Source organism: Pseudochaenichthys georgianus, chromosome 1 (genome assembly GCF_902827115.2).
Source record: "Pseudochaenichthys georgianus chromosome 1, fPseGeo1.2, whole genome shotgun sequence".
NCBI classification, from domain to species: domain Eukaryota; kingdom Metazoa; phylum Chordata; class Actinopteri; order Perciformes; family Channichthyidae; genus Pseudochaenichthys; species Pseudochaenichthys georgianus.
In genome coordinates, this window is record NC_047503.1 from 31,694,887 (window position 1) to 31,715,318 (window position 20,432).

At 38.7% G+C, this 20,432-nt stretch overlaps 1 protein-coding gene, 1 long non-coding RNA gene and 8 other non-coding genes across 11 annotated transcripts; all 10 read left to right on the top strand.

Annotated features, from left to right (window-relative positions):
• Positions 1–1,841: 1,841 nt before the first annotated feature.
• Positions 1,842–10,073, top strand: LOC117446942 (uncharacterized). 2 transcript variants are annotated; one of them, XR_011643229.1, is made up of 10 exons: positions 1,842–1,931; positions 2,573–2,710; positions 4,526–4,663; positions 5,246–5,353; positions 5,977–6,114; positions 6,849–6,955; positions 7,607–7,709; positions 8,392–8,498; positions 9,281–9,375; positions 9,627–10,073. It is a non-coding gene; the product is annotated as an uncharacterized lncRNA (long non-coding RNA). The 2 variants fall into 2 exon arrangements; XR_004552182.2 differs by having other exon boundaries at positions 7,603–7,709; positions 9,627–10,068.
• Positions 2,203–2,345, top strand: LOC117455866 (small nucleolar RNA SNORA62/SNORA6 family). Its single transcript, XR_004553194.1, has one exon. It is a non-coding gene; the product is annotated as a small nucleolar RNA SNORA62/SNORA6 family (small nucleolar RNA).
• LOC117455873 (small nucleolar RNA SNORA62/SNORA6 family) lies at positions 3,044–3,186 on the top strand. The gene has a single exon (XR_004553195.1). It is a non-coding gene; the product is annotated as a small nucleolar RNA SNORA62/SNORA6 family (small nucleolar RNA).
• Positions 4,997–5,139, top strand: LOC117455876 (small nucleolar RNA SNORA62/SNORA6 family). The gene has a single exon (XR_004553196.1). It is a non-coding gene; the product is annotated as a small nucleolar RNA SNORA62/SNORA6 family (small nucleolar RNA).
• LOC117455887 (small nucleolar RNA SNORA62/SNORA6 family) lies at positions 5,624–5,766 on the top strand. Its single transcript, XR_004553200.1, has one exon. It is a non-coding gene; the product is annotated as a small nucleolar RNA SNORA62/SNORA6 family (small nucleolar RNA).
• On the top strand, positions 6,474–6,615 carry LOC117455907 (small nucleolar RNA SNORA62/SNORA6 family). Its single transcript, XR_004553203.1, has one exon. It is a non-coding gene; the product is annotated as a small nucleolar RNA SNORA62/SNORA6 family (small nucleolar RNA).
• Positions 7,214–7,356, top strand: LOC117455902 (small nucleolar RNA SNORA62/SNORA6 family). Its single transcript, XR_004553202.1, has one exon. It is a non-coding gene; the product is annotated as a small nucleolar RNA SNORA62/SNORA6 family (small nucleolar RNA).
• Positions 7,984–8,126, top strand: LOC117455895 (small nucleolar RNA SNORA62/SNORA6 family). Its single transcript, XR_004553201.1, has one exon. It is a non-coding gene; the product is annotated as a small nucleolar RNA SNORA62/SNORA6 family (small nucleolar RNA).
• Positions 8,629–8,771, top strand: LOC117455882 (small nucleolar RNA SNORA62/SNORA6 family). Its single transcript, XR_004553198.1, has one exon. It is a non-coding gene; the product is annotated as a small nucleolar RNA SNORA62/SNORA6 family (small nucleolar RNA).
• A 1,116-nt stretch (positions 10,074–11,189) lies between the features above and the next one.
• ift56 (intraflagellar transport 56) lies at positions 11,190–20,382 on the top strand. Its single transcript, XM_034083482.1, has 18 exons — positions 11,190–11,500; positions 12,120–12,263; positions 13,499–13,591; positions 13,738–13,852; positions 14,238–14,287; positions 14,869–15,014; positions 16,467–16,638; positions 16,918–16,992; positions 17,153–17,255; positions 17,705–17,760; positions 17,957–18,010; positions 18,104–18,167; positions 18,254–18,342; positions 18,536–18,619; positions 18,724–18,793; positions 19,439–19,545; positions 19,699–19,832; positions 20,093–20,382. The coding sequence occupies exons 1-18, from the start codon at positions 11,498–11,500 to the stop codon at positions 20,205–20,207; spliced, it is 1,674 nt and encodes a 557-aa protein (XP_033939373.1). The 5' UTR covers positions 11,190–11,497; the 3' UTR covers positions 20,208–20,382.
• Positions 20,383–20,432: the final 50 nt, after the last annotated feature.

Genomic DNA, 20,432 nt, shown 5'->3' on the forward strand with positions numbered 1-20,432 from the left:
CACTTTTCATTCAGGAAGTATGACGCTGCGCTGTCAGTGCGCTTCTCCATGTTTGTGATTGGTCGAATGCTCCAAATACCACCCCTTTCATGTGAACGCGCACCTAACTAGATAGGACACGGTTGGCTTGAGCGATCCACTTGATAACCAGCGTCGTAGTACAGTTTAGCGAGAGCGCGTATGTTTTGGATTAAGCCAACCGGCTAACTCAAACATATCCAGGTTAGGTTGAACCAGGTTCGCAGCATAGGCCCCAGGTTAGGTTGCAGGCTAAGAGCTCAATTCAGTGAAAGCACCGCCTGCTGACCAATCAGAGCTCAGTGTGCGGAGTTTAAAGCGATCAAGTCATATTACAGGAGAAAGGAAATACAGAAAAGCTGCCGTTGCAGGAAAGACGGCCGGCAAAAATCACCGACTGTGTGAACGTGAACATTAATAGAATATCACCTCCCATCTTCAGAGCAATCTGACTATTATAACATTAGCGTTAAGAAAGCTTATTTAAATATCGGCCACAACATAAGTAACCGGATCAGAGTACATTAAGTACAGTCCGCGGCATATCACTTCATAATGTATCATATATCTCCTTATCTGAGTCAGCTGAGCCGTATCTGGCCGTGCAACACTCACAGCGTCACATACTGTATGCAGAAGTATTATTTTAAGCAACACATAAGTTGACGAAACACTCGAGACAAATGTAATTGAAGTCAGATCGTGTGTTAGACGGGGCAGTGATATCGTAAACCTGTTAATGTACGCATTCAAACACTTTTTTCTTTTGCCAGCTGTATTCACCTTGCAGGTGCAGCTATGTGGCTTTTATCCTGGATAAAGTGTTTAAGTCATGGATGTTTAAAGTTTCACTTCTTCATATTTGACTATATTAAAGTTCACTTTTCATTCAGGAAGTATGACGCTGAGCTGTCAGTGCGCTTCTCCATGTTTGTGATTGGTCGAATGCTCCAGATACCACCCCTTTCATGTGAACGCGCACCTAACTAGATAGGACACGGCTGGCTTGAGCGATCCACTTGATAACCAGCGTCGTAGTACAGTTTAGCGAGAGCACGTATGTTTTGGATTAGGCCAACCGGCTAACTCAAACATATCCAGGTTAGGTTGAACCAGCTTCGCAGTATACCCCCCTGGTCCCGACCAGGTTAGCTGCTTAGCATATATTACCATGGAGATCTAGCCTGCTAAAAAGAGAACCAGCTTCGGATGACCGGAAAGCCGGAGTTTCCCCTGAATTTAGCCGGCTAAGCGAAAATCCTGCTTCGCAGTATACCCCCCTGACCTAGTTTATGGCTAGAAAGGATCCGTCTTGTGTACATATGACGTCACGTTCTCGTTGTAACTCTCGTTGTAATCGAAGCGGCTCGGAAACACATCTACACAGCAGTAACATGCAACATACACATTAATGCAGCAGCAATATTAATAGAGAAACATCAGACATAATAGTAAAACACTGAAAGGGAACATTTTATTGCACCAGGAGCTATCTTGGGACTTTTACTGCGATAACGTTGACTTGCCTGTGAAAATAAAATAAACCATAGTGTTGGTGATCTACAGTGTTTTCATTCTTCTTTGAACAGCAAGACCGCTAACACCCTATTTCAACAATCACACTCCCTGTAATTGACATATTTAATAGATAGTTTAGCTTCTCACTATCATTTGCTGTGGCCCACTGATGTTAACGATCGTAACTGAAAGGCTGCCTGCCAAACGTAAACATTCAGTCACGTGACTTGCAAACTCTCGCGAGAGTTTTACACAAGACGGATCCTTTCTCGCCATAATCGACCTGACAGGCAGCACTCGGGGCAAAGAGACTAAAATATATATAATCGACGCCACTTCCTGTCTCTCTCCCTTTCGACCGCGAGGCGCTGGTCCCTGCAAGTCTGGTCCACGTGGTGAGAAATATAACTCTGAATTACCGTCTTATTATTACACTATGTAAGGATTAACATGTAAGAAAAGCTATAACTATGCTGCAGGGATACATTAATGAACTCGCTTTAATGGCTGCCTTGCGTTTAATGTATATACGGGGCATGCACAACACAACTCTTGAGCCAGTGGTAACACATAACTAACTGTAGCTAAATTGCATCCATCGTCCCTGGGCAGGAATATATATTTAAAAACTACCAATTTGCTAAACACGTTTTCCCCTTTTATATTGACGCACACCATTAAAGCCTGGCACTGATCTCGTCTGTGTTTGGGTGTCGGAAGTGTGCCACAGTAACATGGCCGGGTTTTCGCTAACACCAGTAGGACTGCTGTCCCATGACTGGAGTTTGATAGTGACCTGTGCCACATTTTAACATTAAAGAGCAGGTAGGTAGGTATGTATGTGTATATATATATATATATATATACACATTTTAAAAACGACAATGGTTTGCAAAACAATATCAAAGATTCGAAGAAATACAAAGATCAAGATGTCAACCCATACTGACTCAAATAACTATAGTGGGACGATGAGAATGTATCCCATCAATTAAAAACGAAATCTAAAACAATTTTCTTTTTTCTCTTCTTCCAGCTTTCCCATCAAACTCATAACTCACTAGACACGATGTCTGGATGTGCCGTAGATGCAGGAGGAGGGTGTTCTGACCTTCATTGCAGCAGGAACCAACCTGGCTCTCAGATGGAGCAGCATCTGCAAAAGATACTGACAGTGAGTTTTGACTAATAGTTCATGATTCTTTACCAATTCCAGCCTAAATAATTAAAACCTGTTTCACTTTCCTAATAACAGTAGGTCTGTCTTAAAGTAGGACCATTACACCATATTATCCTTGAGATATTATGTTATAACAAGAGCATTCAACCAAAAACTAATCACAAATTAGAGTGTTCTTGTCTTCAACATGACATGGTTTCACTGTTAGTTTGATGACTTTTATCTTGTGCAATTGCACTTAAAGTTCACATCAAAGGAAGAGCTAGCCTTGCTTTGAACGCTTGTTTTGTAAAAATATTTTAAGTTGTATTTCATTGCATTAAACATGCAGCACACAATTAAAGCCTGGCACTGATCTCGTCTGTGTTTGGGTGTCGGAAGTGTGCCACAGTAACATGGCCGGGTTTTCGCTAACACCAGTAGGACTGCTGTCCCATGACTGGAGTTTGATAGTGACCTGTGCCACATTTTAACATTAAAGAGCAGGAATGTGTATATAGTAGGGGTGTAACGGTTCACAAACATTTCGGTTTGGTACGTACCTCGGTTTTTAGGTCACGGTTCTGTTCGGTACGTTTTCGGTACAGCAGAAAAAATTATCACAAAACATAACATATTTTTTTTATAATTATTATTAAACTGTGAATAATGTATTCACTCAAATAAAATTAGTTTTGGGTTTTACATTATTATTAAACTATGAATATTCACTCAAATAAATATAAAATAAACATTAAGGTGCAGCTTTTCGATGAACTGAAATAATCTGTATTTGAACTGTACTGTACTAGTACCTAAGCAGCCAGTTAGACATAATGACTTGCTTGTCATTGTATTGTCATGTTTTTTTAAAGAAAAATGTACTTGTCCACATTGCTTGCCGAAAGGGCAGATCTGCTGGCACTAACAATGTCTCCTGCTGTGGAGAACACACCCTCTCGCTAGGGACAGAGGTAGTAGCAGATACAGCCAGGTAGCGCTTTGCTAACATGGCAACATAAGGATATTTGCCGTTTGTAATAGCTTTGGCTCGGTCTGAAGTTTTTGCGAGTGGTGGAGGCTTAAATGCTAATGGGAGTTGGGTTTACACTTCAGTCTTTTGGTACCGGTGATATTCATGTTCGGGTGATGCCTTTTCAAATGAGTGGGCAAGTTTGATGTATTGCCAGCCGCGTAATCAATTTTAGTTGAACAATGCCGACAAACGGCTTTGGTTCGGTCCACCTGTCTTTGTCCGTCATCCTTGTACGTAACTGCGAAACCAAAATGTTCCCAAACCGGACACTTCAATGATGCTGGAGGATTTTCGAGCTCAACTTTATCTGCGTTCGCCATTTCGACAGTTCCTCAAATTACTGACTACATTTGAACGCATCCCTCTGACCAGCTCGTCCAATGAAATGACTTGCTCGCTCTATGACGCGTTGAACACAATGGGAGCAAATTACTCTGAATGCTGCGACGCAGCACCTGAGATTACTTCCAAGAAGTTGTTCACGTTCTCAATTTTTTACGTTTAACGTTATATTCGTTCGGTACACTTCGGTACACACGTGTACCGAACCGAAGGACCCGTACCGAATAATTTCGGTACGTGTACCGTTACACCCCTAGTATATATACACATTACATTTTTTTTTTTTTAAACGACAATGGCTTGCTAAACAATACAAATGATTCGAAGAAATGCAAAGATGTCGACCCATACTGACTCAAATAACTCGATAGACGGACGATGACAATGGATTGCATCTCAATTTAAAAACTAAATCCATGTCGCACATTTTTTTGGTTTTGTTTTTCTTCCAGCTTTCCCATCAAACTCATAACTCAGTAGACACGATGTCTGGATGTGCCGTAGATGCAGGAGGAGGGTGTTCTGACCTTCATTGCAGCAGGAACCAACCTGGCTCTCAGATGGAGCAGCATCTGCAAAAGATACTGACGGTGAGTTTTGACTAATTGTTCATGATTCTTTACCAATTCCAGCCTAAATAATTAAAACCTGTTTCACTTTCCTAATAACAGTAGGTCTGTCTTAAAGTAGGACCATTACACCATATTATCCTTGAGATATTATGTTACACCAAGAGCATTCAACCAAAAACTAATCACAAATTAGAGTGTTCTTGTCTTCAACATGACATGGTTTCACGGTTAGTTTCATGACTTTTATCTTGTGCAATTGCACTTAAAGTTCACATCAAAGGAAGAGCTAGCCTTGCTTTGAACGCTTGTTTTTTAAAAATATTTTAAGTTGTATTTCATTGCATTAAACATGCAGCACACAATTAAAGCCTGGCACTGATCTCGTCTGTGTTTGGGTGTCGGAAGTGTGCCACAGTAACATGGCCGGGTTTTCGCTAACACCAGTAGGACTGCTGTCCCATGACTGGAGTTTGATAGTGACCTGAGCCACATTTTAACATTAATGGGCATATATATACACATTAAAAAAAGAACTAGGGTTTAAAAGAAAAAAAAGTTGTGTCATGAGTGTGTCAAGCTTCATTGTGTTTTCCTCTCCAGGTAGTGTGTACTTAACAACGTGATGAAGACCTGGGAAAAGCCAGAGCCATTTGGTGCATCTAGAACCTGGGCGAAGTTGGTGTCACCCGCTCCAGGAATACAGAGCAGGTCTGTATATGCACAAAGCTTTATGTTGCATGTTTTATTATAAAAGTAGGTCTGTCCTAAAGTAGGACCATTACATCAATTTGTACTTGATGTGTTTTTGTTAAAGCAAGAGCATGCCGCAAAAAACCAAACGCAAATAAGACTCTTTGTCTTCCACATGAAAGTTGAAAATATAAGCATTCAAACATGGATCAATTCAGTACTCTCGTTTCACTGTTAGTGTGACACTACTTTGATAGACTTTAAGTTGTATTCCATTGCATTAAACATGCAGCACACAATTAAAGCCTGGCGCTGATCTCGTCTGTGTTTGGGTGTCGGAAGTGTGCCACAGTAACATGGCCGGGTTTTCGCTAACATCAGTAGGACTGCTGTCCCATGACTGGAGTTTGATAGTGACCTGAGCCACATTTTAACATTAAAGAGCAGGAATGTGTATATATACATTTACAAAAAAAACAACGACAATGGCTTGCTAAACGATACAAATGATTCGAAGAAATGCAAAGATGTCGACCCATACTGACTCAAATAACTCGATAGTGGGACGATGACAATGGATTGCATCTCAATTAAAAACTAAATCCATGTCGCACATTTTTTTGGTTTTGTTTTTCTTCCAGCTTTCCCATCAAACTCATAACTCACTAGACACGATGTCTGGATGTGCCGTAGATGCAGGAGGAGGGTGTTCTGACCTTCATTGCAGCAGGAACCAACCTGGCTCTCAGATGGAGCAGCATCTGCAAAAGATACTGACAGTGAGTTTTGACTAATAGTTCATGATTCTTTACCAATTCCAGCCTAAATAATTAAAACCTGTTTCACTTTCCTAATAACAGTAGGTCTGTCTTAAAGTAGGACCATTACACCAATTTGTACGAGATGTTCTGTTAAAGCAAGAGCATGCCATCAAAAACTAAACACAAATTTGGCTATCGTCTTCTTCCACATGAAAGTGGAAAATATAAGCTTACAACCATGGATCAATTCAGTTCACGTTTCACTGTTAGTTTGATGACTTTGTTTTTATCTTGTGCAATTGCTCTTGAGGTCACATTATAGGAAAATCTAGCCTTGTTTTTGTATATTTTAAGTTGCATTTCATTGCATTAAACATGCAGCACACCATTAAAGCCTGGCACTGATCTCGTCTGTGTTTGGGTGTCGAAGTGTGCCACAGTAACATGGCCGGGTTTTCGCTAACACCAGTAGGACTGCTGTCCCATGACTGGAGTTTGATAGTGACCTGAGCCACATTTGAATGTTGTAGGGCAGGAATATACATTAAAAAAAATAGTAATGATTCGAAGAAATGCCCCGATATTGACTCAAATAACTGGGTAGTGGGATGATTACAATAGGTCAGATCTGAATACAAAATAAATTCATAAAATTGAAGAAAAAGCTTGACCTTGATAGTAGACTGGCTAATTATCCGATCCCCAAACTCTGTTGCTGTGTGTCAAGCTTCATTGTGTGTTTTCCTCTCCAGGTAGTGTGTACTTAACAATGTGATGAAGACCTGGGAACGGCCAGAGCCATTTGGTGCATCTAGAACCTGGGCATGTTGGCATCCTCTCCTCCAGGAATACAGAGCAGGTCTGTATTTGCACAAAGCTTTATGTTGCATGTTTTATTATAAAAGTAGGTCTGTCCTAAAGTAGGACCATTACATAAATGTGTACTTTATGTGTTTTGTTAAAGCAAGAATATGCCACAAAAAACTAAATGCAAATTAGACTCTTTGTCTTCCACATGAAAGTTGAAAATATAAGCATTCAAACATGGATCAATTCAGTACTCTCGTTTCACTGTTAGTTTGATAGACTTTAAGTTGTATTCCATAGCATTAAACATGCAGCACACAATTAAAGCCTGGCACTGATCTCGTCTGTGTTTGGGTGTCGGAAGTGTGCCACAGTAACATGGCCGGGTTTTCGCTAACATCAGTAGGACTGCTGTCCCATGACTGGAGTTTGATAGTGACCTGAGCCACATTTGAACTTTAAAGTGCAAGATTATACATTGTCTTTAAAAATAACAATAGTTTCCAAAACGAATTACAAATGAAGAAATGCACCGATACTGACTCAAATAACTGGATAGTGGTACGATTACAATGAGGCCTATCTGAAAAAAAAAAAAAATGCATTCATCACGTTTAAGCAAAATCTTGACCTTGCCAGTAGAATGGGTAATCAGATGACCAAGCTGTGTGTCGAGCTTCATTGTGTTTTCCTCTCCAGGTAGTGTGTACTTTATACCGTGATGCAGACCTCGGAACAGCCAGAGCCATTTGGTGCCTCTAGAACCTGGGCATGTTGGCATCCTCTCCTCCAGGAATACAGAGCAGGTCTGTATAGGCACAAAGCTTTATGTTACATGTTTTATTACAAAAGTAGGACCATTACATACATTTGTACTTAATGTGTTTTTGTTTTATCAAGAACATGCCTAAAAAAACACAAATTAGACTATCTTTGTCTTCTACATGACTCTGTACTCTCGTTTCACTGTTTTATCTTATGCAATTGCACTTAAGTTCAAATCACAGGACAAGCTAGCCTTGATTTAATGCTGGTATTTGCTTTGATAGACTTTAAATTGTATTCCATTGCATTAAACATGCAGCACACAATTAAAGCCTGGCACTGATCTCGTCTGTGTTTGGGTGTCGGAAGTGTGCCACAGTAACATGGCCGGGTTTTCGCTAACATCAGTAGGACTGCTGTCCCATGACTGGAGTTTGATAGTGACCTGTGCCACATTTTAACCTTTTAGTCTATGAGAATATACATTTAAAAATGGTTTGCTAAATATAATTACAAATGATTTGAAGAAATGCACCAAAACTGACCTATAGTGACTTGGATAACTGGATAGTGGTACAACGACAATAGGGCCAGTCTGAATACAAAATGAATTCATAAAATTGAAGCAAAAGCTTGACCTTGAGTAGAATGGCTAATCAGATGACCAATCTGTGTGGCTGTGTCATGAGTATGTTGAGTGTCATTGTGTGTTTTCCTCTCCAGGTAGTGTGTATTTTATAATGCGAGGAAGGCTTGGGAACGGCCAGAGCCATTTGTTGCCTCTTGAACCTGGGCATGTTGGCATCCTCTCCTTCAGGAATACAGAGCAGGTCTGTATATGCACAAAGCTTTATGTTGCACGTTTAATTATAAAAGTAGGACAATATCATAAATGTCTAGATGATTGAGATGTTTGGTTAAAGCAAGAGCATGCCACTCAAAACGCATAGCATTAAATATGCAGCACACAATTAAAGCCTGGCACTGATCTCGTCTGTGTTTGGGTGTCGGAAGTGTGCCACAGTAACATGGCCGGGTTTTCGCTAACACCAGTAGGACTGCTGTCCCATGACTGGAGTTTGATAGTGACCTGAGCCACATTTAAATGTTTAATACAAGGGGGCTTTTCTTTTTTCATACAATTGTACTAGTTGGGAACCTCCTGCAGGCACAGTTGCACTACATCTTTTATACCATTTGTTTACCCGTTTCTTTAGAGCAAATGGCAGCAAGTTTCCATTTGCAACCCGCAAAGCACTGCCTCAGGTTACTTCAGTTGTAATGGGTTCAATGAATCAGCAGATTCTATAGTGAATGGATTAGGCCCATGTGCAGGCACATTGTTAGGCTGTCTGCTGTTAGCTTCCTGGTGTCTTTCACATGGAAAAGATGAGTGAGTAGAAACCACATTTGAAGACAGTCATCCTTTGCCCCAGGGGCTGTTATGAAACTTAGATCAGCTGATTTGAGGCCTTGTGTGGCATAATTTCCTGTCAGCAAACTATAGGCTGCTTAGCTATCAGATAAGTTGCACGTTTTATCTCCCCTTTGATTTTTTTTTACTGTGCTGTGACTATTTCATTTGGTTGCTGAACATTTGAATGATTTGCAGGTGTGGTGCCTGTGACTCAGGATGCCTCTGGAGGGAGAGGTCTGACATTGCCTGGTAGCTTATGAAGTCACGCCTGTTCTCTACTTCTACAGGAGGTGAGTTATTATGCTTTTGCTGGAGTGATAATAAAATTATCTTTCCTATTTATTTATTTTGAAATGTAGAATATTTTCACCTTCTTTTTTTTTCCTACAATTTTTCTCAATACCAAATTCTGAGTTTTCTTACCATGTTTACCAAATTATTTTCCGAGTTGTGTTTTTGGAAGAGTTTTGATGAATTTGAAAATGTTTAAACCGGGTGCTTATTTAAATGTTTTAATGGTTTTCTCTTGTTTCCTGTTAAGGGGTGTTGTGACCAGACAACCACTAAAGACTGGTGTCGAGAAGAAACTCATGAGAAATGCACAATGCTTTTGTTGCACGTCTCTGTCCTCAGATCTTCCTGATGTTTCTTTTATCTCCTTTGTGTCAAAGGACTGAGGCTGTAGGATGCTGTACAGATTGTTAACTTCCCCGAGGAAGTTGATGTTGGACTATATGAATGAAACTGCACTACACTGAGAAATCAATAAAGATCGCTGATTATTCATAAAACTGTCTTGTTTCTTTTGCTTGTCTGCAATAATATTGCACAATGTATGCTCATGTACAAAATTCAAAATCTGCCAAATGTCAACATGTATACAGGCACAAGTAAATGGCATGGTGCAATGTCCCTTACTAAAGCATTAATATCCAGTGCTAGTGTGCTTATATTTTCGTATGAGTCATACATTCCTTCAATTCTCGTAGTAATTTACACGCAAGTAATTAAGAAACTTTAATATTTGTCCATGTGAGTAATCACTCACAATATCTCACTTACGATGCATTGAAGTTGACTTTTGTATAAACTATTTTCAAACATACCATACCACCCCAGATGGGAATCGACCTGGCTTACGAGGCCAGTGCCTTATCCTCATTTGTTAACTATGCATGCATAGTTAATGAATATTTATATCTGTGCTTTGTTTAATAAATGTATTTTTCGAAATTCTCAACCGCCATGTGTGTGATACAGCCATTTTTCTTTCTTCCGTTGCTCGGCAACAAAGAGCAAACTGCTTCATCAAGTTGAACAATGAAGAGTCGAGTGGTTTCCGGTTGAGTCCCAAACTCGATTTGACTTCAAAATAAAAGGCATTCGAAAGCTGTTTATTTTTTATGGTTTCTCTGTCAGTTCTTTGCCTTCAATTGCTTTCGCCAACCTGGGGTTTAATACTCTGAAAGGTTTTCGGAGAGTTGTGGGATGGGTTTCATTAACTGTGTATCTTCAGTGGCGTAATGTAGTGAAGAAAATCCAGTACATTATTGTACGTAAGAAAGATTTTGGGGTGCTTAACTTAATTGTATTGTATGCGGCTTTATACTTCCAATTCACTACAATTTGGAATACAAGATTGTACTTTTTACTCCACTACATTATTTTTGACGAAAGGAGTTAGTTATTTTACAGATTCAGATTATTAGCAAAACATAAACTCATACATAACATGATACACAATTGTAGGTTAAGATATGGTGCAATATACTGTATGAAGTAATTCAATATTATCCACCTTCCAGCTGTGATGAACAAATAAATGCGTGAATAACAATAATTCAGTATATTATTATTCTAAAATGGGATATTATTACGCACAATAAGTACTTTTACTTTGAGTATTTTTATGCCAATACTCGTGTACTTTTACTCAAGTAAGATGATCTATGAAGGACTTTTACTTGTGACAAAGTCGTTTTACACTGTAGTATGTCTACTGAGTCTGTTACTGAGTAGGCCTACCGTTTATCCTGATTAGTTGTTTAACTGCCTTACTAGATTTTAGGGTGCTTTTATTTTTGAAAATATGGGACCGGAAGAATTGGTCTACGCTGCCACTAAACTATTAGATAGCCAACGTTGACTCAGATCCACCATAATTCTCCAGTAGAAAAACGTGTTAAAACTTCAATTTAATCACTTAAATTGTTCTCGTAAGTGAATTCCCTTTACGTTGGCAGCGTTATCTGGCAGGGGTTTAATGTAAAATGACTCTATTTAGCTTAAAACCTCACGTAATGGAGCAAGCGTAACAGCTAGCAGTTTGTGTTTTCGTTGAGAGGTACACGTTACCTAGTGATAAACAAGTCTTAGCTAGCGTTACGGGCCTCTTCATCAAGACTCGTCGAGATGGTGAGTACACTTTTGCATACCTCAATGTAAAACGTTGTCAATACATTTTGTAATGCTTTCTTATTGCATATTTCTGAAATTGTTGTGCGTTGTTGCCAGAGTTGTAGAAATACCACAGAGTAGGACTAGTCTGTTACAAGTTAATGTATTGTATGTAAATAGTAACTCAATTAAAAATGGTTTCAAAAATGCAAAGTGGCCCATTTCAGCATCATATATATTTTGATTATAATTGTTGATGTATTAATGTGTTTATCAAGCTGGTAAAGCTGGAAATAGTTTCAATTACTTAATTTCTGCTGGGTAGCATGTGAATGTAATCCAGGTGTGACTAAAGTCTTATTTAAGTGTTGATCATATTTTTTTAATCATTATTCCATATCAACAAAATAATTAAAGGTAGGCTACTATGTTAATGTAGTCGAGTAAAAGTACAATGTTTACCTCTTAATTGAAGTACATAGTAGCATTAAATGGAAATACACAAATACCTCAACATTGTACTCAATAACAGTACCTGAGTAAATGTACTTAGTTACTTTACACCACTGATCGTTGCCCCAACCCCTCACATTTCTGTGTTAACTGGAGAAATAAAAAAAATGTTGCACCATGGCAGATCCTCTCTCGCGTGAAGCCAGCCGTGGGAGGAGAGACGGCAGTGAGCATCAGCGAGAAAAAGAAGAAAAACAAGACAAAAGTTCCGTCATTGGAGGAATACCTGCAACAGAGAGACTACCTTGGGGCTTTTACCCTGTTAGAGGTACGTACAGTACACTCATATCACACCCTTCACTATTACCCTTTACTAGAGGGGATACGTTCAGTGTGTACACATGCATTCAGGGATTACTATAGTTGTTTAGCCCGTAGAGCAGTGTGTGCTGTACTGCAGCTCACCGACATCTCCAACATCAGAGTTGGTAACATGTACAAGATCCCCAAAAGCCCAATACAATGTTGCATTGTTATAATAATAATTAAGTGGGATGAAAATGTAACAAAACTCAAAATGATTTATTTGTAAATGCATTATATTTTTAATTTACACACAACATTTATCTCTCTCCTCCTGGTAGAGGGATCCTCCTCTGTTGCTCTCCGAGGTTTCTTCCATTTCCCCCCCGGTAACTGTGGGGTTTCTTTGGAAGTTTTTCCTTGTCCGAAGTGAGGGTCTAAGGAGAGAGGGTGTCATATTCATATTCATGTTCTGTACAACTGTACAAGTCCACTAAGACAAATGTTACATTTGTGATATTTGGCTATATCATTTAACTTTGATTGATTGATTAAAAGGTTCAATAAATGCTGAATAACCTTGAAATAAATGTAAGGAATCTAGATCAGTAAATTAAATGTTATAAATGAAGGCTGCCTATTATTCTAGACGTTTACACTTTTAGACAGTACAGCCAAAGATGGATAAGAAAGAGGGAGAGGTCCTATAATATGCAGCAAAAGGCCATATTGATAATTGTATATGTTGACTGATAATTAACAAGAAATAACATCTTATATTTGAGGTAATAGAAACCGTTTTACCATTTTACAGTTAGTCCACTAGAGAGCACTGGCAAGTTTGTTTTTCAATCGTGCAACGTCCCATTAAGTATTTATCTTGGTCACATACAGCTAACAAAATATATATTTTCTTTGCCTGCATGTGATTGATAAGACCATCATTTTCAAAATTCTGAAATGAAGCAGCATATTTTTTAAATGAATAATATCCAAATGAGTGGATTCAGTTGACAAGATATTGAGATGAAACCAACTTTCCCATTTGGTGAATAATCTATGCATATATTCTTTAATATAGTATTTGCTGCACTTTCACAAAGGGGTTCTTTTTTTTTTGTTGCAACTGAATGTCTCCAGTCGATTGTCCTGTGTCATGCTCTGGCATTGAAGTTTCAGAAATAGCATCACTCCCACACCTATGCCACAGACAGCACTGTATTCCTGAACGCTGCTGATTTGTTGCTGTGTCATCTCCAGTTTCAGAGAAGTATTGGCGAGAAAGAAGAGCATGCAGACCTCTGGATTGGCTACTGTGCCTTCCACCTGGGCGATTACAAGAGAGCTATGGAGGTACTCTTCGCTGTACATGTGTGTCTTAATGAGTGTGTAGTTTAATACACAGGAATGGATAATACATAAATGGAGAAATTAAAACGATGTGACTGGCTGCATTTTTAGACTGACCACATGTGTTATATTCCCTCTTCATGTGACAGGAGTACAAAGCTCTTACCATGAAGCCTGATTGTGCTGAGGATGTGTGGGTCTTTCTGGCCTGTGTACTGTTTTTTCTGGGTCTCTATAAAGAGGCTCAGGACGCTGCATCCAAGGGTAAGCTAGATCATGCTCATGTTTAGCATTCAGTGTCTATCTATTCATTGTATCTTATCTTGCCAATTGACTGTCAAATGTGAACGAGATATGGTGTGTGCCTAACAACCAGTCCAAATACACAATTTGTATTTTCACATATAATAAAATGTTTTGCTTGAATTTGACCATACTGTATATTGGTGTAAAGAAGCTGCATGTTCAAAATGCCAATAAGTATTGGTTTGTTTTAAGTTAAGTTAATCTCTGTACAGTTTTAGTTCCCATAAATTAATTTAACACCAGATATCGTTTGTGTAATTGAGCAAATGTAATGATGTAAATACATTGTGCCTCTCATGTGGATTGCTGTGTTACTACATTTGGTATCTCTTGCTGTCTGTAGCTCCAGTGTCCCCCCTCCAAAACCGACTACTCTTCCACCTGGCTCACAAGGTTGGAAAACAACTATATCTTGTTACTATTGCGTTTTTTATTTACCTTATTTCCCTCACTTAATAATAACAATTTACTGCTGAGCCACCCTGCTCTGTAAATGCAGTTTTTGGTTTAAAATACAAAAGAAACACACATCTTCATGTCATTGAATGCTGATCTGATTTTTCATTCCATCTCGTTTTGTCTGAGCTCAACACTGAGAAAAACTTTGTGCAATTTTGATCATTTATGTGCATTCATCTCAATACAAACCTGGTAATATCGTCTTTGTACCCAGATCCTTTACTTCTTAGCTAAAGGTAGAAATAATGTGGTCTGAAAATACTTCTTCAGTACAAGCGGAATGCACTACTACTTTAGTAGAAGTACATATAAGCTTAAACCTGATAATATCGTCTTTGTCTATCGTTTATCTCCTTTTCTGCTGTTGAGATGATGAATATTTCAGATTTCTGTGACCTTTTTGTTCCTTAGTGTGATTCATGTCTTCGTTCCTTTTAGCAGTCTTAGCTGCTTTATCATGATAACATTTCTGATTGATTGATGTATCCCTTCATTGTCTTTATATTGTGTCTCAGTTTAACGATGAGAAGAGTCTGATGAGTTTCCATCAGAATCTGGAGGACGTGACGGAGGACCAGCTGAGCCTGGCGTCCATCCACTACATGCGCTCCCACTACCAGGAGGCTATAGACATCTACAAACGCCTTCTCCTGCAGAACAGGTCGGTGCCGTTCACTGTATTAACCCATTCAGAAGCTAATCGTATTACAAAGTCGAAAAACTGCAATGTTGAATTTATTCTGGGAATAAACACTCATAAATCATTAGCAATAAAACATTTATAATATTAAATATGTGTTTTTCCAAAAGGACAAAACATAAAGAATAAAGAAAGAAAACAAAAATGTATTTATTTTTCATGAATGCCCAACTCAACAAAGTGATGATTTTATATATTTTTGAAATGATTTGAAATGATTTATTTTTTTCATATATAGTTTAGATCACTTGTAATCAATTTTTTTTTAGGTATCTCCAGAAAACAGTAGAGCATAAATAAACAGTATTGGCTCACGTTGTGGATCTTAACGGGTTAAATCAGTTTCACAGTTCTGCTGCGGGTGCATGTGACATCCTTGCACCACCTCGACAGGTGTGAGTTGTTAATTTGAGCTTCACGCCTCTTGGAACCATGAAGATAATTCAGGTGTCAGTGCAGGTGATCTGCTGAGCCAGCTTCCTCTAACCCTGCTGTACTCTATCTGAAGAAGCAAGGGTAAGAAAATGAAAGACTTTGATTTCACTGTGACACATTCCCAGAGGCTGTGGAATCTGGAGGCCAAGGTGTATCTCCGGTTTAACTAGGGTGACGTCAGTTATCAGCATTCCTCTGCAGAAGCTCTGAGCACACTTTTTTAATAAAATACAAAAATTCTAAAATATCAAAAAACAGCAATACAAAAATATACACATTACTCCTAAAACCAGAATATATGATGTGTCTTGTTTCTGTAACTTCTTATGTCTGTTTGTCCCTATAATAACTTCTTGTGTCTGTCTTGAAAATATGCCCAACTCTAAAGATGTTGTTATTATAATATACAATAAACATACAATCTTTTATTTGCTTTATGACCATGGTGTCTGAAAGGGAATAATGTACGTTGATGTAACTTTTACAAACTAGGCCACAGGTGGGTTTTAAGTATTCAAGTATTCTTGCTGAACTGTAGCTAACCATGCTCGGCATCGTACATCAGGTAAATTATTTTAAGTGAAGACAACGATTATAAATATCATAGAGCCCTGCTATTTGATACAAACATCAGTGAAGAGGAGAAGCACGTGTGGACGGTGATCTCAATTCTCATCTATACAAAGCTAATATTTAAAACTGATCACGCTCAAGGTCACGTCATGTAATCTGCTTTTACACTTTGTCATGAACTAGAATACATTCTTGATATACTTATCTAATAGTTAAATGAAATATGTATACAAACTATCTTTTTTCAAGAAATATGAGATAATAGTAACTCAATACATTATGGTACACACATGGTTAACAAATGCAAAGTGAACTGTTTTAAACAGGATTTGTGTGGTAATGAAGAAGCCTGTTTTTTTAGGTCTGAAAGCCAGTTTAACCCCCTCGTTGCTTCTTGTCTGTCAGAGAGTTCCTGGCCCTGAAAGTGTACGTGGCTCTGTGTTACTACAAGCTGGATTACTACGACGTGTCTCAGGAGGTGCTGGCTGTGTACCTGCAGAGCGTGCCGGACTCCACTATTGCCCTGAACCTCAAGGCCTGCAACCACTTCAGACTTTACAATGGCAAGGCAGCCGAGGTACTCAGAACCCAGGAACCAATAGCTTAAGCATACAAATAATCCAACAAATAACACAAAGGCATACTTTCAAACAAGTGACAACTGAAGTGGCTATTTAAAGATACAGTATTTTAGAGCGGTCAGTGCACAGTTATTGTGCTTTTCTGGAAAACGTTTTTTAAATAATTTTGATGTTTATTTATGTAGCAATGCATGCACTGTAACAGTTTACCAGTAACTGCTGGTCATCACTATCTGGTACTGGGTTTGGCTTACTGTAGACTCTCACCATCTTAGGCTGAGTTGAAGAACCTAATCGACATCTCCTCCTGCTCCTTTGAGTTTGCTAAGGAGCTTATCCGACACAACCTGGTAAGCTCTTCACAAGCTCTAGCGCTGTGTGTGTGTGTGTGTGTGCGTGTGTGTGTGTGTGTGTGTGTGTGTGTGTGTGTGTGTGTGTGTGTGTGTGTGTTAACCAGTTACTCACATGCTGCTTTTCCACATTCTGAATCCCCCCCCCTGTGAACTGCAGGTGGTGTTCCGTGGTGGGGAGGGGGCGTTGCAGGTGCTGCCTCCTCTGATCGATGTGATCCCCGAGGCCAGACTCAACCTGGTCATCTACTATCTCAGACAAGGTGTGCAGACATGGCATTACAGTTTTCTGAAACAAGCTAAACACAGAAATAATTCCTATTGAAATGCATCAAATCTCTAACTAAGTGTAAATTAAGAGGTGAGGAAATGAAGATAAGGACATGTTTTCCCATACTCATCAATAGTTCACAAATTCATAATTCTACTAAATGTGCTTTAATCATATTTAAATATTCTACAAATATGAATTATATATAACACTCTATTTTATGTGATGCTCGCGGTATTTAGGAATTACTAAAATCTCTGTGGTGTAAAAAAAAAAGAGCCAAAAACCGAAGATAATTCACTTCCTTAGACTTTAAGATTTATTATCCAACATTTTAAGTAAATATCTCCTTTAATTAATTGTGTAGGGGTTTTAGCCGTCATATTTCAGAGAAAAACCTCCCCTAGCTTGGACTTACAGGCTCCATATTTTTACTTCCAGATGATGTGCAGGAAGCCTACAACCTCATCCAAGATTTGGTTCCCAACACAACTCAGGTAATGATTTAATGTGACATTGGGTGGTAATGTGATATCAAATATAATTCTTTGGTCTCAATAAGGAAATCCAGATCTTCCCAATACAGTAGCTGTATTAAACTACAACCTGTGCTAATATTGGCATGTTGCATACAATGGTTAATAGGTTTTTTTACAGTGAAGAATATTGATACATTTATTTATTTTTTCTCAGGAGTACATTCTGAAAGGAGTCGTCAATGCAGCTTTGGGACAAGAAATTGGATCAGTCAGTATTTCTGTTAAATAAATAGTCACACAAACAAAAGTGATAATAGAGAGTCAGATAGACACATTTCTGTTTTCATGCTTTGTCTTTCAGAGGGATCACCTGAAATTTGCTCAGCAGTTCTTCCAGCTGGTCGGAGGCTCGGCCAGCGAATGCGGTACATTGAAAATAAATATTATCAAAATGCGCTTTATAAAGGAAAGCTGTGTGAGGATGTGTGTGTAACATACTTCTTGCTTTCAGACACTATTCCTGGCAGACAGTGCATGGCGTCCTGCTTCTTCCTCTTAAGACTGTTTGAAGATGTCCTCATATATCTCAACTCAGTCAAGGTTAGTGCTATATTATATTCCAGTATAATCACAGTGAGAATACTCTGCTGTGGTGTGAATATGTGAGATGGAGTTACAAAGACTCCCACACACTGGGAGACAAGTGGCACTTCAGATGAGCTGTAGTGCTTCACAGACACAGTGCACATGTGGGCCTTTTCGTGTAGGCATAATTGTACTTCTGTTTTTTCAGGGTTATTTCTATAACGATGATACGTTCAACTTCAACTATGCTCAGGCTAAAGCAGCCCTTGGCAACTACAAAGAAGCAGAAGAGGTACCTTACTTCATTAAACATCCACACAACTGCCTTTTATAGGCATATATCAATGCTAATACGTTGCTTAAAGATATTTGGATTAATTCGATTTTTTCTTTCAGATTTTTCTACTGATTCAGAGTGAAAAGATCAAGAATGACTATGTTTACCTCAGCTGGCTGGCTAGATGCTGTACGTATAGCATTTATATGAGTGATGTTTAATTACCAAAATCTTTCTCCAAGGCAGAAATCCTTCATTTAGCAATTCATGTATGTCAACTTAACTTTAAAAGGAATTGTAAAAAATGGTTAAAATTTAAAATAGAAAAGGAAAACATAAAGCATAAAATACATTTACATTTAATGAGGAGTTGAGACAGAAACCCTCAGAAATCAGAGCCTATTTCCAGTTTTTCCAACTCTGAACAGATCTTCATTTGGAATAAAGGAGAGGCCTTTTTAGTTAGACATGTAAACAATTACAGTAATCTACACCTGATGAGATAAAATCATGAACTCAGAACTCTTACATTAGACTGAGGAAACCTTTATACTAATTCACCGAGACTGAGATCTAATCAAACATCACCGACAGATTTCTAGCCCTGGGATTATAAAACAAAGTTTATGTTCACTTTTGCACCCAGCTGGCGTTACGCTCAGCAGCTCTAAGACATGGATATCTAAATTAAAAGGTTTTTCTGCCCATCTCGGCTTTACCCACATCAATGAAAACCTTCCCACGGGCAGCGAATATCTCCCAAATCTGAATCTATAAAAGTTGCAGAATCTGCCTGTGGATGAAGGATTATTGAACTCGTCTTGTTCTTGTCAGACATCATGAACCAGAGGGGCCGGCTTGCCTGGGAGCTCTATCTGAAGATGGGCACTTCCTCCGATTCCTTCAGTCTGCTGCAGCTTATTGCCAACGACTGCTACAAGGTGACAGCATCCTGTAAATTCATTAATTATTGCTGAAACAAATAGTAATTAGCGATAAGAAATTTATTTCAAGTCACATTTTAACACACACACAGAATAAAATAACCGATGCCAGGAAAATGGGCATTTCTCATGGAAATATGGTTGTTTCAGATGGGCCAGTTCTACTATGCAGCTAAAGCGTTTGATGCTCTGGAGAAACTGGACCCAGAATCCAACTACTGGGAGGGCAAGAGAGGCGCATGTGTCGGCATCTTCCAGCTCATACTGGCCAACAAGGAGTCTAAGTACGTTTGTCTCTTTTTCCTCTGCAATATATTTCATTAATTTACATTTTACAATGTTTTCAATTTTTTTTGTTTTCGTTGCAAAACATCATGTGTCAAAGAGATCGCTGTCATCATTACCCAGTAAAACTCAATAACATCGGGGCGGACATTTTAAACCTCTGTGTTTGAGTGGGTGTGATGTCTAAATTAAAGCAACACGAGAAATGGTGCATTCTTTGTCTAATCTTGTTTCCTCACATATCCTGTTTGTGTTCTAGGGAGACACTTAAAGAGGTGTTGTCTCTGCTGCGAAATTCAGGAAACCCCCAGGTTGAATATATAATTCGAGCTCTGAGGAAATGGGCCAAAGACAACAGAGTCCTTCTCTCATGACAGCTGATCTTCAGCTCGCTACATCAAGAGTAGCTTCATTATGCAGACATCAGCAGTTCTATTGTATAAATTATACCTATGCCCAAAAATAAAACTATTATCTCTGCCATTACGTTGTTAAATATGTCAGTTTTGAATTGCAATTCTCTATGTACTCGTATATTTATAATAAAAATGTGACTATGTATTTTTTTGTTCTTGTCAGTTGTATCACTAAAGTAACTT